This window comes from Stegodyphus dumicola, chromosome 6, assembly GCF_044657685.1.
Source record: "Stegodyphus dumicola isolate Sdum_Otavi_A_Nest chromosome 6, ASM4465768v1".
NCBI lineage: Eukaryota > Metazoa > Arthropoda > Arachnida > Araneae > Eresidae > Stegodyphus > Stegodyphus dumicola.
This window is the reverse complement of record NC_140773.1, coordinates 5,711,930-5,734,106: the sequence shown is the minus strand read 5'-3', so window position 1 is coordinate 5,734,106 and position 22,177 is coordinate 5,711,930. Positions and strand designations below refer to the sequence as shown.

Sequence of the window (22,177 nt, the reverse complement as noted above, 5' to 3'; positions counted from 1 at the left end):
AGTTCGAATCCCGCGAATGGGCTGGCTGCATGGGCATTTTCGTGGTTTTCCCCATGGGTAACGTGTATACGAGCCAGTTTTCCTTAGAAAGTCCTTCACGAAGACATCTCTTCCTTAAGGCAGATAGCCCTCGAGTGCTTTGCCGTAATTTAATAAAACCAAACCAAACCAAACCAAACCACAGATTCTAAACTTGTTTTCAGGACTCGTTCTAAATTTTTTGTTGTCCGTCAATAATATCGTCAACATACAAACAGTTGTTTAAGAGTTCTCCTGTTTCAGGATATATTTATGAATATTTCTTATTGTAATACTGAATGGTAGCAGCAAGCAGAAATTGCCTAAATTTTACTCCGTAGAAAACATTTGTAAATCCAAAAGTTATCAAATTTTCATTCTATCATAAGGATCATCTTTCGAAAAGAACCGTGTAATGGCCCTGTTTTCTCCAATTTAACTCTATCTGTAAAATGGCGTGTAATGTCAGCTGTAACGGCTGTCAAATTTTACCTAAATTTTATCATTAAATAAAAAATATCAGGATATAAGTTTGGACCAATATACGTATAAACAATCGTTTAAAGAAAGTCTATTTGGTTAGTGGGCTGAAACATCAAAAACTATTCTTAGTCTGCTTGTTGTTCTATTATTTCTGATGTCTGCACTGTGATGTAAATATAATAGGGATTTAACATTGCGATTGTCTTCCTGAACTGGTTCAATAATCTGTTTTAACTCGTAATCCTTTAAAAACCTCTTTATACTGAACACACAAGGGGTTGTCAATTTTAAATTTGCTACTCAATGATACTCAATCTGGGTTCAATCATACTCAATCTGGGTATAATTACGCACCTAAATGTTAGATGTGGCAAAGAACATTACATAAAAGACTATCTTGATAGAAACAATAGTGAAAAACCTTTATATTACGTGAAATGCGGTGGTTTCCTCACCTCAAGTTTTAGGGGATGTGAGAAGTTTCTGAAGAGCAAAATCGACAAAACAAATACCTACTCCAGTAGAGTGGTTGAAAATAAGTTTTACGCTCAAGCACTGTCTACTGGCATCTATTCTGATACATTAAGAGAGTTGTATTTGAAAATTTGTGTTCTTTGAAGAACCTTGAGAATTTATGCGTAGTGGTGGGTGTAAAACCGAGGTTCTCTGCTACAGAAGTATAAATTGCACCAAGTTTAAAATGAACATAAGATTTAATCAGTGACTTTCTATCTTTAAAATTTAACAACATAGATGAACGTAAGTTGTCAGACTATGACACATTAATGAAATTATACGATGGATAACGTACGAGTGTACTAGATTGGTACAATATGATTTGATCCTGCTGAACAGTCCATTCATATAGGCAGGTATTTGGCGATGTGGAAAGATAATCCAGAAGGCTTGATTCTTATCTCTACTATGCTGTTCCTTGTTAGGACTCGTACATCATGTTTCTGCACCACGCTTGAGAGAATCACAGCCGCTGGCCACGTCGTCAAATGCCATCAGATAGGCATAGCACCAGGGGCGTAGCAAGAGTTTCCAGCGCCCGAGGACAACTGAAGAATTTGCGCCCCTTTCTGTGTGCCAGAAGCAGAAAAATTTCATTAAAAAATTTTGTAGCATGAATTTGGCGCCCTTTGGATGCTGCGCCCGAGGACAGATGTCCCCCCTTACCCCACCCTAGCTACGCCACTGCATAGCACAAAGGTCAGACTTCAGCAGCATCAGAATCGGGAAGACACACTACCCTGGTCGGGAGGAACCTTCGGTGCGTCTATATAGTTCACCTTTTTTGCTCAGCGTAATCGCCAACTTGAAAAATTCAAATTTCTGTTTCCAACACTTTCCCTCGATGAGCTGAAAAGAGAATACAACAAAAACGATATTCATTAGTTAAAATCCTAATAGGTTCATGCATTTCCTATGTATCTCTTTGCCGAGAGTCTTGGTTAAAATATCGGCTGGCATTTCTGTTGTAGACACATTCTTAATTTCTTTATTGTCGTATAACTCTCTTATGTAATGAAGTCGAGTATCAGTGTGTTTTGTTCGAGAGTGATGAACTGGATTTTTCACTAAATGTTTATCATTTTGATTTTCATTGTGCAACACAGTTGCTTCTGTTACCTTTTCCGAAAAAAAAAACAGAACCTAGCTCTCTAATAGCGAACGTAAGTGCATCGCTTCTTTTGAAGCTTCAGTTAATGCTATGTATTCTTCTTCAGTGCTTGATAACGTTACAATTCTTTGCTTGCGTGATTGACAAGAAATCGGGCTTCCTGCTAATATGAAACTATAGCCACTCAATGATTTCCTGTCGAGAGTATTTTCGGCCTAATCCACGTCTACATAACATTTAAGATTTTCATTTGTTTTGCGATAAGTTATCTTCACGCTTATCGTAGATTTTAAGGTATTGTATAAAAAGTAGTGTAAAATATTTTTTTCAAGAGATAATATTAACCAGATATCTAAAACAATACATCAGCTATAAAGTTTACATAGCAAATACCAATTTTTAGTTTGCCTATAAAATAATTATATAAAAATCGCATCATCAAGGAGTGAGCAGACTATTATTATAACTCCTTGTAATGTGTGTGGTTTCACCCGAATATCGGGCGAGTTCTGACTATCGAAGAAGAGCGAACGAAGGAAGAGTCACTCCTATTTTTGTGTGAAAAGGGACCGCTTTTTACTAGAGTGAAATATTGCTCCTTCGAGGTTGGTGCCATTTTGGCATTAGAGGGAGGTGGGATATCACTCCTTTAGAGTCGGATAGGACTCTTTCGAATTTAGAGTGATATTTTGCTTGAATACAGTGAAAATATTTCAGGTTACTGTTAAATTGACTAAGCCTAGTAACAAAATTTGCAATGTCAGGTCGTGTAGATACAGCTAAGTAAATTAAAAATCCAATTAATGATTGATTCTTAATTTTGTCTACTTTCATTTTCTCTGGCGACGTTTGATGAATTGCATAGTTTAATGTTGGGATCTAACGGTGTTTACATTCTTACATACCGTATTTAGCCCAAAGTCCTTTTATGTATTGAATTTGGCTAATTGATATATTTTCATTATGCTCGATGTTAATTCCTAAAGACTGTTTTATTTTACCCAAATCTCTCATTTGAAAGGTTTTGCTGAGAGGTTTCTTAATATGTATCATAGAAGATCCGCTTTTAGCTATAATAATTAAATCATCTACATATAAATAGCTATTATGATACAGGTTCGATTGGCGTGTTCTGCAACTCCATTCTGTTGCGATCTGTACGCCACTGAAAATTGGCGTTTAATGCCTGCTTTTCTAAGAATTGATTAAATTCTTGACTTTTAAATTCTCTTGCATAATCGCTTTCGGAGTATTTTCAGTTGCTTCCCAGTTTGCTTCTCAGCCTGAAATTTGTATTTTTTAAATACTTCAAGAGCTTCGGACATTTTCCGTAAGGTGTACACAGTAATTTTCCGCGATTTGTAGTCAATGAATGTTATGAAATATTTTGTACCACCTAAAGATGTGACATTCATAGGACCACATATATCCCGGTGTGTACAAAGGTCAAGCTCGTCATGGTTTACTGTGCGCGTTTCCTTTGAGAATGGTAAATCTTGTTTGTTTGCATTTGGTACAAATTTCACAAAACAGAATTTGACTATTACGTTTTGGCATATTTAGACTATGTACCAACTTGTGGGAATGCAATATTTTTAAGTCGGCTACATTTAAGTGACCACATCTCTCATTTGAAAGCTCAATTACATCCTGTTGACTTACAACAGATAGACCATTTTGCTTTGTTGCATATTAAACTACGCATTTATTTTTGTCTTTAATCCACTCATGATTATTTAAAAAATAAACAATACATTTACGTTGCGTTTCCGCATTAACTGAAATTAAATTCATTTTTAGGTTGGAAACATATAATCCCTTTCCCTTTAATCTCTAAAAACTCATTATTTGCTAATTGAACTTCACTTTTTGTCTCAGTTATTGACGTAAATACATTTTTGTCATTGCACATGTGCGCAGGTGCTCCTAGTAATGAGCAACTTCTGTACATTCTTGTACCCGGTACGAGAGTAACGGGTACAGACAAGTACCCGGTACAAAATACCCGTTACTCAAGTAACCGTTACTTTGAAAAGTACCGAAAACCGATTTCAAGTACCGAGTAGCCAAGTAACGATTTGGAGTAACGGTTTGCTGTACCGGAGTACCTTAGTAACGGTTTATTGTACCGGAGTACCCTAGTAACGATTTGGAGTACCGAAATACGCAGCTAACGATTTTGCGCACTGAAGGAACTCTGCCACGTCACCACGTGTTTGATTTTATCTGTAGGGAGTAAGATTTTGAATATCAGAAAACATGTCAACTACGGAAGTGTCTGAGGAGCAGACAATTCATGGACACAAGGAGCGCATATCACCATTTCGCAAATACAACCAGATACTACTGTCCTCGTACCAAAACCGAAGTGAGCTGAACCCTCATCGATCCTCCAGTAACGAATACCGAAATACCGAGAAGAGACGCATATTTTCGTTACAAAGTAACGAATACCGAAAAGCACCCGTTTCGGTACAGAAGTAACGAATACCGAAAAGTACCCGTTTCGGTACAGAAGTAACGAATACCGAAAAGTATCCGTTTCAGTACAGAAGTAACGAATACCGAAAAGTGCCCGTTTCGGTACAGAAGTAACGAATACCGAAAAGTACCGATTTCGGTACTGAAGTAACGGGTACTTGGATGTACCGATTTTCAGTACCCGTTACAAAATACCCGGTTCGGTAGTACCGACTCATCACTAGGTGCTCCCGAATCAAGGCACCAATTATGTGTTCCTAATTCTCGCGTTGTATTCACAATCGTGAGAGAACTTGCTTTAGGGGATTCTTGATTAGGATTTTTGTTTTTGGGTTGTCTGCATTCTGATACTTTGTAGCCTTTTCTGTTACAATTATTACACTTGAAGGTTTCGGCCTGTTTACACTTTTCCGCGTTGCCGTGATATTTAGTAACTAACGCATCCTGAACTTGGCTGTTTTCTTGCGTTTTAAATTGGCGACTTTTAACTTCTAGTTAACTTTTAGCGTGCTTAAGTCTGACAATTTATCACGAGATTCTAAAACTTTCAAATTCTTCCGTTAAGCTACATAATAGTAAAACTGTAAGAAATTCTTCGGGAATTTCAGATCATATTTCTGCTAGTATATCTACAACTTCGAAGAAAAGAGTTAAATACTCCTGCTTGCTTTCGTTCGAATTCATCGTTTTCGAGATAAGTTGTTTCATGAGACTAATTTAGTAATAGGGTCTTTAGGCTGATGTACTTCGTGTAAATTACATCCATGCTTCGTACGAGGTTTGACATTTTTTAATGTGTACTACCTCAGCTGATTTCACGCTCAGAGCAATAATTGCTAAAGCTTTTTGATCTTTTGAAATCCACTTGTCAACTTCAGCTAAGCTACTTTCGGATGTTTCTGACTTGCCTAATTGCCCACTCGCGACATCCCAAAGTTCTGACTGGATTAAAACCATTTTCACTTGAATACGTCATATTTCAAAATTACTGTTATACAGTTTCTGAATTTGTATACTTTCTCAATCATGTTCATCAGATACATATAGTTTCAAAGGAAAAAAAAAAATTCCAACAGAGTGAAGCCAGAAAGGATGGATTCATGGATCTTACGGAACTAGCGTTCGTAATTTTAAGAGTGCATTTTTCCAAATATCAGAACAGGTCAAACAGTTAACACGAACCAATCGAGAGCAAAGCTACCCCTCAGTTACTGATAATGGGAAGAATTAGACCCATCAGAGCCCCTACCAAATTAGTGACGTGGCAAGCTTGCAGCGTTCAATACAAACTACATGAACTCACTGATTTTATAATTAAATATGAGACTGACATAGCCATGCTCACAGACGTATGCTACACCTAGTTCAAGTATAAGTATTTCTAACTCTGAAATGTTATCGATGTGATAGATTGAGTCACAGATGTGGGAGTGTCACCATCCATGATAAAAACTCACTTCAATCCTGCCTGATTAACAAGAGTAGGAACAATGGGCAAGAATTTGTCACTGTTTCTGTGCTTTTACCATATTATTGGAAATGTATATTTTTCTGCACTTTACAACTCGCCACAGAAATCCTTAAAATAGTGCACTCTTACTAGTAGTTTGGACATGAATAAGCAAGTCATACTTGCGGGTAATCTCTTCGCAAAAAGTACTGAATAGTTCTGGAAAAAGACAAATCGTAATGGTGAAAAATTATTCGAATTTATTAATAAATACCCTGTGTATTTCTATGCACCAACTGAGTACATCTAACCCCATTATTCCGGAGCGAGGTGGTATTGCTGGATGTGTTTATATTTCCACCACTGGCTATCCCTATTTAACTGGAAGTTTTACAAGAACTAAATTCTGATCACTGTCCAGTAATTGCCCCTTTAGGCACTACTAAAAATATAGGAAATGACAATCTTAAGATCTCGGACTGAATATTATTTAATCATCTGCTTTGTGAAAATCTACCAGACATTAACTATCCCAGAGCGACTCAAGATCTTGACTTTACCGTCAGCCAGATAACCAGGAAAATTCATACAACTTACAATAAAGCTATAAAAAAATTTCTGAATCATCATTTTCCTAAAAAATTTCCGCGATACATAAGGGAGCAAATAAAAAAAAAAAAAAAAAAAAAAAAAAAGCTTGTAGAGACATGATATTATTTCGAAACAGGAGAGATGAAAAATGAGCAATGCCCTCGCCGGGATTCGAACCACGGACCTCACGAATACGCGCCAAGCGTGCTGACCACTACACTACGAAGGCATGCTAAGAAGGCGGAAGCAATACCTTATATACTACCCTTTTAAAGGGCGACTGGGGACCAGGATACCCAATCGCCAAATCCTGGTGGTGGAGATTCATCATCCACCACCTTTTTCAGTTGGGGCGCCACTGTAGAGACATAAGAGTTTTTTTTTTTTTTTTTTTTTTTGAAGCAGGATATGTAAAAAATGAGCAGTGCCCTCGCCGGAATTCGAACCACAGACCTCTCGAATACGCGCCGAGAGTGCTGACTACTACACTACGAAGACATGCTAAGAAAGCGGGAAAGGTACCTTACAAGCTTAGAAAGAGGTTTAATTTAACGTGGGACCCCGCTACGAAAAAGAATCTGAACAAATTAAATAGAGCCATTAAGAGTAATGGCAGTTCATCGAAAAGGGATGAGATAATTACAAGCTTTAATGGGCCTAACAATGCATTTGGGTCCTTTATTAAGAGACTCAAAAAAAAAAAAAAAAAAAAAGCCACGGTAAACGTGTTGATAATAAGCTTGCTCTGTCAAATCATGAGAAAGCTTCAGTGCTAGCTGAGCACTTTTAAAATCAGTTGAAGCCCAACAAGAGCCCCTGCGCCTTTGATGTTAGATATTGTTTAAATGATTAGTTAAACACTCTTCTCACAGGTAACCAATATTGAGCTTACCTCTCCGTGTGAAGTGAATGAAATTATCAAGAAGCTTAAGACTAGAAAAGCGCCGGGCTTTGACGATATTACGAATATTGCAATCAAATGGTTACCCCCAGTTATAATTTCCAGGTACAACGGGATTTTAACCACAGGTACAATTCCAGGTACACCGGGAAGCCTGTTTGTATAATACCTATTTTCCCAGACAGGGGGAAAATGCGAAAATGATTGTTCTCCCAAAGCCGGGTTGGAACAATTTAGCTTTCGTAAGACTCTATCAACCACCAAACAACTAGTTATGTTGAATGAATTTATAGGCAGTAGACAGAATGCACTCATCCTGGACATGGCGAAAGCTTTCGACCGCGTCTGGCATGAGGAGCTAATTTTCAATCTTATCAGCCTCAACTTCAGTAAAAAGCTCATTCTTCTCCTGCATTGATTTTCAAAGGGAAGAAGATTTTTTGTCAACATAGGAAAAAAACTCCTGTCAGAGTTAAAAGAATACATCCTGGCGTGCCTCAGGACTCGATCTTGGGGCCAATTCTACATCTGTTTTATGTGGCAGACACCTGAGATGATCATAACGTTTTCATCGGTGCTACGCCGATGACAAGGCAGTCGCCGTTAAATCGGCTAGCCAAGATTTTGCAGTAGACAAACTTCAAAGATTCATGCCGCAGCTAGAGCATTGGTGCACAAAATAGAGGATAGCTATTAAGGCTGATAAGTCCCAACTGCTTATTATCACGAAGAAACACTCTAGAACGTCGCCGAACAGCAAACTGAAACTATTCAACACCGAGGTGCGTTAGTAACTAAAGCCTCGTACCTCGGTATAAGGCTCACGGAGAATTTCAAATGGAACGAACACATCAAATATGTAAAAGGAAAGACCTTAAGAGTTATTCAAAGTCTTACCACTCTACTCAACGCAAACTCTAAACTTTTATCTTCGCCGCAAGAGGCGCATTTAAATCGCAATTATCAGACCTATATTTGCCTATGCATCGCCTACCTGGGCTTTAGCCCGAAAAAAAGGAGTTAAGCAAGTTACAGATCACTCAAAATTTTACTAATAGTCATGACTAATGCACACTTCCTTTTTGAATTTTTTTCAGTAGCACTCTCCATAAAGACTTACAGATTGAAACACTCGAAAATTACTTGCACAGGATGAATGAAAATTTCTTCAGAAAAAGCAAGAAATTATAACTATCTCTCAAAACTTAAAAGAGTTTTTGATTGCGTTATACTAGAGGAAGACTCAGACCTAAGACCGATCATGCCCCAACTCACTCGTGACTCAAATTTCCCTTTGTCTTGAATTGTCATCGCATACAATTTTATTTATTATTCATATTTTAACTTTATTTCTATGTATTCCTATGGATATAGTATTTGTATATTTGCTATTTTGTTCTCTAACGTTCTTTAATTCTTGTATGCACGCGTTTGTACCGGACCTGATTTTAAAATATTTTAAGTATTATTTTTCATGACTTGTCTCTGCTTTCGTGCTCAACAATAAGATGCTCGCCAGTTTTACCTCTTCACGGCTGCATGGGATCGTCGTCAGCAGTTCGACTTCCACCTTTTTTTCGGCTTTGTGACGCATGGTCATTCCCCTTTCTCTCAACTTAGACCTCTAATTTACTGGTTCAGACTTCTCTACTGTCCCTTTTGAGCCTCTTTGCAAGAGCAGGAAACGCTGCTCTTTGTGCGATATATCGTCGATACTAGTTCGGATACCTCAAGGATAAAGTGACCATATTTTAACATTGGTAAAGCGGGACACCATTAACCGGGGGGGGGGAATCTTGATTAAAAAGTTGGTCTGTATGGAGCAACATAAATTTTCTTAGAACGCAAAAATATTGTAAGTTTTTTTTAAAATTTCAACATAATTTACAAATACATTAAAAAATTACGAATAGTATTATTTTCTTCTTTGGTATATTTCTCATTTGAGTGGATTCTTTTAGTAGATTGATGTCGTTTTTTGTTGAATAACTTTTGGACAACTTGTGATGTACAAGATGTAAAGGAATGATTGTGATTATTAGCAAGAAAATACATAAGTCCTTCTGCTAATGCTAATTTCTTTTCTTCGTCTCCATAAATTGTTTTCCGAAAGAGTTCCTGCATTTTGGAGGACGATGTAGTAGTATTTAAATATCGTTTATGTTTCTGTGTCTACGAGTGCTTTGAAATATCATTCTTCCAGCTGGGTGAAATAGAAAATTCGCCATTACATTTCTCACATTTTACCATGTAATAGCTTTTGGTTTTTTTAGCAAAAGGAAATTCACTTCTTAGATCATCTTTTAATTTGCATTTTCTCATTACGTTAAAAACTCATTACGTTAAAAATCATTACGTTATTTAAATCATTACGTTAAAAATCTAAAGAAGTAGTTTATTATAAATTTATCAATTATAATGTTATATATAATCAATATATATTTTTGATCTATATATATTGCTTAAAATCACAGTAAGTAGGTACATAATTACATGAAGATATTTTATTGTTAGTTTAAAAGTTAAATTAATTTGTTTGTTATAAAGTAATTATATTTTAAAAGTTATTTTAATTTGAATCCTATATTCCCTTCTAAATAAGAACAGTACTAACTTGTATTGTTTTCCTCCTGAATTTGCCGTAACGTAAGTCGTAAGCGTCACTTTCAAGGCCGACGCTAGACCTTTAGCCGCCATTATAAAATATAAATAATAAGAGTACCGTCTGCTAAATTCAAGAAAATGTATGTATTTATGAAATAAATAAATAATTTACGTACCTAAATTATCTGAATAGCTGATTTGTTGACATCATTGGTTTAACAAGCACTAGCACACAGTGCGATGTGTATCGTCTGAGAGACAGTTACAAAATGTTTTTCGTCATTGCCAATGCCAAACAATGGTGGTCGAATTCTAACAACTGATCAACAATTCGAACTTTAATAAGCAGTTCTTGATAATCAGTCGTCAATAATTATTTGTTATTATTAAAATTTAACGTTATAAAATTAACAAAAATAATATAATACTGATATCCTGGCGAAGTAGCCACATGGCCCCCGAAAACCGCATTCCCCCGTCGTTCCCTAGCTTGTCGTGCATTCTTTCCAAAAATCGGGATTTTTTTAAAACGCCGCGAGACAAATTGTTAAAAATCGGGACTGTCCCGCCAAAAGCTGTCACCTTGCTCAAGGAGCGCTTGCAACAACAACGAAATAAAATGACAACCTAATTGTTATACACTCATGTCCATAAATTAAGGATAATTCGGAGTCACGCGGAAATCGAACTCAAAAATAAATATATCACCTGTAAAATCACTACTCACATCTTCAAGAATCATATCAAATTTCAGGAAGTAACCAGATGACACCGATGGTACGTCACAACGACAAGAGTGTAAGAGAGTGATATATAAGGAATACAGGCAAAGAAGTAAAATTGTTCGCAGGCGCTTTATAAGCATTTCATTGCAATAACCGAATAGTTATGACACAAAGGACGCATTTGGATGATTTTTTACGTGGTAGAATTATCGGCCGTCTGGAATGTGGGCGTACCCAACTGGAAGTATCAGACGAACTTGGCAACTTGGCCCAGAGTGTAATCTCCAGGCTTTGGCAAAGATTCCAAGATGATAGTAATGTGAGTAGACGTTCCAGCACAGGTCGCCCCAGAGTTACAACGCCGAATGAGGACCGGTATTTGGCAGTTACTGCCAAAAGAAACAGGCAGAGCACAGCCTCAGACCTGTCTCGTCAGCTCTCTTCAGCCACTGGTACGACAATTTCAAAGCAGACCGTGTACAGACGCTTAGGACAGATTGGTCTATATGGTCGTAGACCTGTCAGATGCGTTCCACTTACTGCAACCCACTTTCGCCTGCGGTTAGCCTGGAGTAGAGAGCATGCATTGTGGACACCGCAACAGTGGGCTTGTGTGATGTTTTCCGACGAGTCTAGGTTTAGCTTGCAATCTGATTGTCGCCGGACTTTCATATGGAGAGCTCCAGGTACCCGTTACCACCAAGAAAACATCATTGAACGACACCGTTACGGTGGTGCAGGAGTGCTCGTTTGGGGTGGAATTATTCTGGGTTCCAGAACTGACCTGCATGTTCAAATTGGAACCATGACAAGCCAAATCTATCGGAACGTCATTCTGGAACAACATGTACGTTTCTTTCGGGGCGCCATGGGCGCACAATTTGTGTTTATGGATGACAGCGCCCGTCCTCAACGTGCAAACATCGTAAGCGAATGCCTTCAATCGGAGGATATCACCCGTATGGACTGGCGAGCATTATCACCGGACTTTAATCCAGTAGAGCACGTGTGGGACATGCTTGACCGACGAGTTGCAGCCCGTCAACCTCCTTCTACATGTCTGCCGGAACTTCGGAGAACATTGCGTTTTGAGTGGTGTAGTATCCCCCAAGATCAGATCGATAATTTGATACTCAGCATGCCTAGGCGTTGTACGTACTGTATTGCATCGTCTGGGAGACATACAATGTATTAATAATCATACCAACCATGTAATATTGGTTTTTTTATAAATAGTTTTTTTTTTTTTTTTTTTTTTTTTTGTAATTTGCTCCAGGGAGAAAAAAATCGCTAATTTTTTTTAATGATATCAAACATATAGCATCTTTTTTTGCTCTTTACCTTTTGTTTAATAAATAAGCTTTACAAATAAGTCAAATTTCTTTTGCTTCTAACTCTTCCTTTGCCTGATTTTGCATTATCCTTAATTTATGGACATGAGTGTACCTCGCTGATAGTTAAATCCATATGCCTTAACTCAGCTAAGATGCCTAAGTAATCTAAACATCTCTCGCGGTGGTAGCAAAACCCGATGCTGTAACCCATCCAAAAATCTAAAGAAGATGCTGCTAGTGAAGGAGATCCTGTATAGATCCTCAACATCCTTTTACTGACAGCGGAGCGGAGCTTCTTTCTCCCGGCCATTTCTCCAGACGGACCTGTAAACCTCTTTCCGGCACTCATCAGTTCCCAACCCGGTACCTTATCTACATAGATATCTACTCCAGCAGACTGAAACTTCGTAGACTCACACACCGGGACCAAGGTGCTTTCCTTTCCCGGCGACATCCATTCGTCATTTGGTCCATCAGTTGAGATCAGTTCTTCAGTTAAGTAAATAATAGCTTCCGTTGAAGAGTCATAACAAAAAGAAATAACTTTGATGTAAATTAGTTGTTGTTATTTGATTCCTGAAACCAACATTCTTGCTAACTACGTTGTCACCGTCATGCATAACTGAATTTTCTAGAACTCAACGCCAGTGGTATAATTGGTACATTTTATTAAAGTTAATAAGGTGTTTAGAGAGTTTCAAGAATCACTACAAAACAATATCCAGCTGCGTGAGTAATTCTTCAAATTCAGTGTTGAATTTCTTCTTTTCAAAGAATTAATTTGAAAAGCTGTTTCTTCTTTTCAAAGAATTAACTTGAAAAGCAATATTATTAAATTTTGAACTTTCAATATAATACGCAAAATAATTAATAGCTCAACTGCATTATTATTAAGTGTTAGAACCTCAAAATCTTCAAAAAATTGTGATTTCGGATTTTTGAATTTTCAAATTCTCTACATTTTTATCTTTCTAAAAATACCATTCTTTAATCTCTATGAAAATTAGAACTGTAAAAAAATCTAGTTTTAATTTGTCATCCACTGCTTTGATCAATGAGGATTTTTACATAAAAACGCATTTTTCTCCAAACGTGATTTTTGTGTACTCGATGTACCTTTTCTCAGGAACTACTGCTCACAGGTACCTAAACTTTTTATGGCTTATTTATTAGGTTCCCTAATATTTACTGAAATGAGCTTTTTGTAATAAACTTTGAAAAAAAATTCTTTAAATTTTTTTGTGTGAGAAAAGTGCTAAATTTTACTATGCCTAACAAAATATTCTGTAATTTACTCCAAAATTCAAAATGATTCAAAAGCTCATTTCAGTATAATCAGATAGGTATACTTTGATTACAGAAAAAATTTCAAGCTTGTATCTACAGCGCATTTTGAGAAAAGGTACATCGAAAATGGCCAATTTAACATTGTTGGTATAGGGGTTTCTGATACCACTTAAGAAAAACATAATCTCAAGCGAAATTTAAGGGATGCGTTGATTGCTGAAATTCAACAAATCTAATCTATGCCAAGGCCACTGAGCGCTACAGCACGTGATCCGTTAGAGGAAAGTTTGATACGCAAATTTATCATCCCCCTTTTTTTATTATTTTTTCATTTTCATACTGCATTTGAGATAATGACGTTCACTGGAGAGCGCCTTTAAGTTATTCTCTCATTACAGGTGCTTAGATTCTCCTGCGCTTTTGCAGCAAAATGACATTCAAACCTTTGCCCTTCGTATTAAAAACTTTGACACCAGAGATGGAGAAAAAAGCGACTTTAGAACTCGGAGAGACTCCTGAAGTAAAACAAAATTCACTAGAAGAATTGAAGAGGCTCATTAGAAGTAAATACATTTTGAATTTTTCGTTACTTTTATTGTTACATATACTTACCTGTCAATAATCACTTTATTTGTTTTTGTTATTCAATCAGATACTAAATCTCAGTTCAATTACAATCATATTTTTAAACACTTCAAGCTCGAAAAAGAATTTGAACGAACCGTATAAATGCCATACGAACTGTGTAGATGTCATTCAAATTTGTGCCGTTATTGACTCCTCTTACGCATAATCGTATAACGCATTTTCTATGTAAGACGGAAAAAAAAAACGAATCGATTTTCTTACACAGTAATGTTAACGGAAGATCAGTTTTTAAACTTGCGTTGTTAAGTTTACTATCACATTATGTAATTGTATTAATATCAAATAGTTATCTAAATTGAAATTAAAATTATTTTCTTTTACACTATCAAAGCCTAAATGAAGTTCGCTTTGGATCTTCTTGTGAATCATTTAATTTTTAAAACTCTAGTCTTCCAAAATATTTTAGTTTATAATTCTTTATTTTACTCCAGCAAAACGACGAATAAAATGAAATCAATAAATATTTTATATTATATTAAATAATTAAATATTATCACCACCTGAATTTAGCGACAGAATCTCCTCCCTCCCATTCGACTTTTGAGTGAAAGAGAATATAGGGTATTTTCTCCTTTACTTTAACTAATTTGCAGTCTTGTGAAAGTTGACGAAAGCAGAAGTTAAAGTAAAGCTCATTAAATATATATTATGCTGCATATTTTGCTGTGCAATCATTTCAAAATATCTCGTAATATGTAGGGTACTTGAAAATTGCGAAGCAAAACTTTATTGAGTGAATGTTAAAAAAAAAACGTAGTTCAATTTATGCAATAATCTCATGCCACCTTTCAGTTTGTGATGTCACATTGTAACGTTTTCCACGTCAATGCTTCTGGAGGTGGCAACAATAATCATGCCATTTTAGGCTTCATCTTTTCTTCTGCGAGAGTTCACGATCAGAGCATCGAAAATCGTACCATTTCTTTATATTGTGGAAAAAATTCTTTGTTCAAATACATACCCCTCCAGAAAAGAACGCATCATATATTAAAATTGAATTTTGTGAGTACTACACTTGCTTGGCATTAAATTTGATGGTCTTCTTGGGCCATCGAGTGTTTATAAGCATGAAAACCCTTCCTCTGTCCACCTAAGAGGCAGAAATTAAAAAGTGAATTTCGTATACTTTAAATAATTCCGAAGAACGAATTCCACACGAAACAAGGAAAATTGAAAAAGGCTGAAAAACGCGACTGGGGATATTAGTACCGGCTGGAAACAAAGTCCCGAACTCCGTTCGGCAGATAGCCATAAATGTCAATTTTTCTACATATGGCTCAACTTTCTCCTCCGTGATGAAAGTCACGTTTTCAAAGAATCCATGCTATTTAAATTTGTTCGCGTCTGCCTGTCTGTTTGTTTATGACATCATCTCCCACGGAACGGCAGGGAGTTGAGAGTCTTGAGAGAGGTACCCCGGTTTCCTGAAAATGTCTGGGAAGCCATTTCGACCATTCTCATCTTCGTACGACTTTAATCAGCCGAGATATTAATTAAAAACTCTGAAAACGCTAATTTTCGCACTCATTTTTCCGAGTGGCAACAGTCTCTGCGCGCTGGATATAAAAATGCTTTATTTCGAAGAGCGTTGCCAATGCTCGCTTTCAAATCGTAGAGGTTTGTTAATCAAAAATCTGTAAGTTTTACAAAATATGGAAAAAAAAAAAAAAAAATCTGAAATGTTTCAGATTTTAAATTACGTCCAAAGGGGCGTTTTTTAACATTTTGTGTGTTACCTTTCTTTATTAAATATCATGTTCCTCGCACTTAAACCATAAGATCCAGTGCAACAGCAATATCGCAAAATAGTTTTAAAACGAGCATATCTTTAGAATTTCCGCTACAGACACTCACGCGCTGGAGATAAAAATGTTTTTTCTGCACAACGTTGCCATTGCTCGCTTTGAAATCCTTGAGTTTGTTAATCAAAAATTCGTCAAAGTTTTAAAAAATAGGAAATCGATCATAAAACAAATTTCAAATTTCAAATTGGGTCTTCCACATGCTCATATTCGTTGGAGGATTACGTTATTCAAAATTCGATGACTCTATGTACCGTTGTTTTATCACAATACGAGAAATATACATACATTTATGCAGATTTTTCATTATTTAATTTCTTCAAATATAATGCAGGACTCTAACATTTTGTGGCAACAGTTTGAAAAGTGAACCGACATTTATGAGTCCGACGCAAAATGCCAAAACGAAACTAATAGTCCTTCGGGATTCAAATCCCTTTGGACTAATAAAATTACAATTGCCAAATATTAAACGTATTATTATTATATACGAACATATTCTGACGTTGAAGAGAGCACACGATTGCATGTGACGTCATTGTATGTCGACAATATTTCGTTAATGTGAGCAATTCAAATAAATAGCTGATGTTGGCAACTTTCAAGTTAGGATAATTGACACGATATGCTATTGCCACGTTAATTCTTTTATTGTGTAAGATTCTATCCTGTGTACTTTTAAGTTACAGTTGAAGTTGAAGAATCTTAAGAACTGATCAGCGAATAATCGCTTGAATTCGTGAGATAGAGACAACACGTAAGAAGGGTGAAATTACCCTTTATTATTCCAATAAGGTTTAAGAGAACTGTGACTTGGAGTTTTACAATAAAGCCGCCACTCGGGCTTGAACTTGGGAAAGAACTAACTAAAAAGATACAGCTGAAGCTATCAAGATTCTAACCGAGTTGGTCCCTTAAAGCTGAATAACGGCAAAGTTATCAAGAGCCTAAAGTACGGCCGAGCGTAATAATAGCTTAAGAGAGAGTAGCCTAAAAAAGGCGGACGCGTGCTAGCCAGAATCACTGGTTCTCTCTCACGAAGTCAGTAGAACTTCATGGTTAAATACTTCTCCTCATTTGCTCAAAATTTAACTGTTAAGGGGGCTCATACACCTTAAACCCCTTATGATCTTCGAATATGTGACTGTTGCAAGAATTTGGGTATTTTATTTATTTAAAAGCAATTACTTCCAACTTTTTACAGCTGACTGCATAATATAGCTGCTTTGGGAACTAGTAACCAGAAAGTTAGTGTTGCCACAAATATTTTTGTAATTTAATCCACTTTGTGACAAAATTTTTTGTCATGTTCCCACCTTGCGCGCATGATATTTTAAAAATGGCTAATGGTACATACTTGAAATTTGATGAAATTCTTTATATGGGCACTATTTTCTAACTGAACCAAAAAACTGATGAATATTTTAATATTAAAAAATTTATGCACGAAAACATTACAGACGTTTTTAATAAAATACGTTTGATAAACTCAACTCCAAACAAAATAAAAACTTAATATGAAATTCTTAGAATTTTTGGTTCACAGTAGTTTCCAAATGTTATAAATGCTGTATATTATATATGGAACTAAATTATGCGACAGAATGTTTTAAACTGTGCGCGCAAAGTGAAAACATGAGGAAAACTTTTGTCACAAAGCGGATTAAATTATAGAAATATTTGTGGCAACACAAACTTTCTGATTACTATTTCACAAAGCAGCCATATTATGTAGTCAGCTGTAAAAAGTTGGAAGTAATTGCTTTTAAAATAAATAAGTTATCCTAATACTTGCAACAGTTACATATTCGAAGATTTTATGGGTTTTAAGGTGTATGAGACCCTTAAAGAAAATAACATAATCCTTACAATTGATATTGAAAAGAGTTGTTATATTACATGAAATGTAAATTATGACGTGATACGTATTAACCTGAAATGACAAAAGTTTTTTCTCCTGGGTTGGCAAAAAAAGAAAAAAAGAAACATTTACGAATTGATTCTTGCTTGGAAACTTAACCTAACCTAAGGATTATAAACAGTACCGCCAAACTGGCCACAACTGGCAAATTAAAACAAACCAAATAATAAAAGACTGAAACTAAACTATAGGATGAGGACAACTCGTCCTTCCTCTGGCTTTCCGAGAAAGATTTACCGGCCTTGCCAGCAGGGTCATGTCGACCTTTGTTCAGAATAATACATACATACAAAAGAAATATAATTAAAATTACAATGTAAACAGTTCTATTCAATTACAGACAGCAAGCAAGATAATAACATTCAACTATTAGTAATAACACAATCATATTTACGAACATGCTTTATAGCAAATAATATATTCAGAGATTTTCTGCGTATATAAAATTCTTACTGTATTACAAGATACATATATCATTACTCATATTACTCATATTATAAACTCATTTACTTAATTCTACAGAATAATCAGTATTTGATTAACATTGAACAATTCTGGCTTCTATACCTAATCAAACAGATTTTTACTAATATAAATGTATTTACTGATCTCTTAAAATAAAATATTCATATGTACTAGTATTGAAGTAGTATTGAAGTTCATAATTATATTTACATACACTGCTAAGTACGTCGTTATCGAAAATGTGATAGAACGTACAAAATTGGGGGCTGCGTATTGTGCCCATGATCATGTGCGATGAAAAACATGTGTTTAACAATTAGTTCGTGTCCAGCTGTTCGATTCGACCACCTATGTCTACAAGTATCTCCTCCGGTATGCATCATCATATTACGCAGAGAAAACAACTGCCCAGAGATCTGTTATACCTATCGACCAGTCATCAAGTCAATTACAATTATTATTATCACTACACAGGCTATATATATTATAAATAAGAGGTATGTTAAAAAGCTAATGCTAAAAAATACATTTGACACTATAGTTCTTTATCAAAAATGTAAAATAATGTAACAACTAGAAACAATAATAAAGTAGTAAAAGCTATCTCGTAAAAACTAAATGTAAAAATTAAAAATTAAGATGACTTCAAAATCAAAAAGGGGGAGAAAAAATTAAGAAATTTTAACGCACAAACAATTTTAAAAAGAACTTTTGTAAAAATTAAATACATTTCAAAGACACAGTAATTATGTACAAAAAATTGCAATAAATGGTAAATAGCTCAACTCCAGGTTTGAGCCGGATTTATCAAGGGAAAAGCAACTCAAAACTCGAATTAAGTTAATACCTACAGCGCGTTTCGTCAAACGATAATAATTGAGACTATAAACGTAATTTCACTAAATAGAATATTCCAACTTAATAATCTAAAAAAGTTTAGTAAGTCTCAATTATATCGCTTCTTTTCCCGACGCACGGTAATTTAAATTGTAACTGTAAAACTTACTAATCAATAAGAAAATGCTTTATCCTAAGGTCTTTCTAATTCATGTCTTGCTGGCCCACCAGCGGCCGAGCGGTAAAGTCGCTGAACACTGGTAGTTCGGTCCGAGTTTCGAATCCCGCGAACGGGCTGGCTGCATGGATGTTTTCGTGGTTTTCCCCATGTGTAACGTGTATACGAGCCAGTTTCCCTTAGAAAGTCCTGTACGAAGGCATCCCTCCCCTTAGGCAGATAGCCCTAGTGTGCTTTGCCATAATTAAATACACACACATGTTGTCTTGCTACTTTCTTATATATATACACAGTATTACCATCAGTTGCTTTTCATATATATATAACAACTGATGGTAATATTGTAAATATTAAAAACATTTAAATTCAGTACATATTCAGACTACTGCTAATTAAAAAATAAAAAATAAAATTGTTTGCGTAAGCTACTGTAGGAAAATCCACTGTGGAAAAATTACCACTGTAGAAAAATCTATAAAGCTATAAACCACTGAAGTAAGGTTACGTTTAAGTAAACTCTTCAGTGTAAAGCTTAATGAAATGTAAGCTTACATGCAAGCTATAAACCTCTGAAGTAAATGGTTCAGAAGGGCAAATATTAAAGAGCGAAATTCGTTCAAAAAAGGTTAGTGCAAAGAATAAAGACATAATATATAAAGAATTTACATCTCTCGGCACATCGCCCTAAGAGGTTTTAGAACTACTTCTTTTGCCTTTAAATTTATTATTTTTATTTACAATTTATATTGGCTTCTTAACTATTTTCGAACACGATACGAACTCATCTGTTTCAGTGCTATTCCACCAAATCTTCATTAAAATTTCCTAAAAGGTTTTTGGTTTTAAAGATTTTAAAATATTGGACAACTTTTAGGTTATTTAATGTTTCCTTTCTCAATAACAAAGTTTCTTAACTTAGCAGCAACCTATTATATGCATTATTCAGAGAATTTTTACAATATTTGAGACTGCAGATGTTTCAGAGTCAGGTTGAATATGAGTTCAAAATCGTGTCAGAGTAATTCAATCCCCAAAATAATATTAAATATTAAATAATTGAAGAAATATCATTTAATTTATATATATAAAAATTGGAACTGAAAAATTATTGCCCCGCAAAGGTAAAGATAACCTTTAGATTAAAACTAGCAGAATATGCAGTCTTTTTATTTGAGCATCTTTGAATGCGTAGTGGAAGTAATAAACTGCGTTTTACTCACAAAAGCAGAAGCGCAACTGGAGACGAAAAAAAATACTGGCAACTGGAGGCGAAACTGAAAACCAAAGAAATGGGGATAATCAAGGCACAATTGGAACCAAAATGGCCATTCATCCTACAAAGGTTTTTGTCCTTATTTTTCGAATCGGAAATGAAAACACGAAGATTTAGTTTATTAGATTAGGGTTAACTAAAGTATTTGCACATGTTTCAGATTATTGCCACTTTTGACGATGTAGCACACTGGGCGATTTTGGAGTCGAATTATACATAGATTTTTAAATTTTGTTTAGATATTATTGCACCAAAGTCTTATTTCTTGGCTTACACACGGATCGGATTGTATTTGGAAATAGAATGGTAATCATTTTTTTAAAAAGTAGATAATAGATACGTCTTCTTTCGTGTTTCTTATTTATTGCAACTAATTGTAGAGAGGAAGAGAGCGAGTATAAAACCGGTAAATTACACTGGTTAAAAACAATACTGTTTCAGCGTCATTATGTTAAGTCATTTCTTTTATTAATGGTCCGGAAATTAAAATATTTTTTTCCGGATTAGAAAAGTATTCGTGCACTATTTGATCAGTAATTTAATGTTTAATCTTAGGATTTTCCCTCTCCCTTTTTTTCCTCCATGGAATAAAAAAAACATTAAGTGCTGTTTAATTAAGCAATAAAATTTTTTATTTGACTTTTTTTTTTCCCTTCTTCCTTTCTAACCCCATCCTCGTATTTTTACCCCAAAATATCAGTTTACTTTTTCCTGCAATAAGTTTTCAGTTTCAATATTGTTGATACCAAGTTTTAGTGGATATCAGCATTTAAATAACATTTATTTTTCCTCTGCCCAGCGATGCTTTGTACTTTGATACTGGTTGATATAAAATGCGATGAGTTACGAGAGATAATGGCGCTGGTTCCAAAATAAAACTAACTAAGTTAGGCCACACAAATATTTAATTATTTACATAATGTACAAGGTTACAAGTTAAGTGCTCCATTAGCACAGACAAAGTAGAACGAGCGAACGCACCATAGGTCCGCTGGTACCTTCTTCAACAACCAACTCAACTAAATTTGGCTCCTCTCACAAGAGGGCGCTGATCCTAGAGGGCGCTATATTAAACCGAACAGATACCATAATTACTCTTTATGGAAAAGAGAAAATGTTTGAAAAATTTAAGGTGTGCTAGGAAGAAAGCGGCATGGGCGTTTGACCATGTGGAAATTATTTGTACTGTGAACTGGGAAAGAACTGGTTTATGTGAAAAAACGATATCTAAATTCTGAGGGAAGGAGTGGGTTCTTTATTTCATAACAATCCCCCCGCTCGGTTGAACAGAAATTATTTCAAGTGGTTTCAGTTATTGAAACATAACAGACTCAAGTGAGAAATACTCAACGATGTCATTCATATTATCTACAAAAAAAGGTGCAAAATTATATCTATATTTGCGGAAGAGCAGCGAATAGTTTTATACGTTTGCTTCAAATATTCACGGTACTGACTATCAGTTACAATAGACTTCGTGAGAGGAATGAAAAGTGAATGACATCGGTAAAGAACCCACTGTATCATAAGCATACATAAAGAGATAGGTTAA

The 22,177-nt window shown here is 35.4% G+C and overlaps 1 protein-coding gene across 4 annotated transcripts in view; it reads left to right on the top strand.

Moving 5' to 3' along the window:
• Nucleotides 1-22,177, top strand: part of LOC118188891 (alpha-tocopherol transfer protein-like) — a 130,340-nt gene that overhangs the window by 43,552 nt on the left and 64,611 nt on the right. For all 4 annotated transcript variants that reach the window (XM_085818013.1, XM_085818015.1, XM_035359412.2 and 1 more), the window contains exon 2: nt 13,900-14,064. In XM_085818013.1, the coding sequence (XP_085674139.1) occupies nt 13,932-14,064 (133 nt within the window). In that variant the 5' untranslated portion in view covers nt 13,900-13,931. The remainder of the gene's footprint in view (nt 1-13,899; nt 14,065-22,177) is intronic.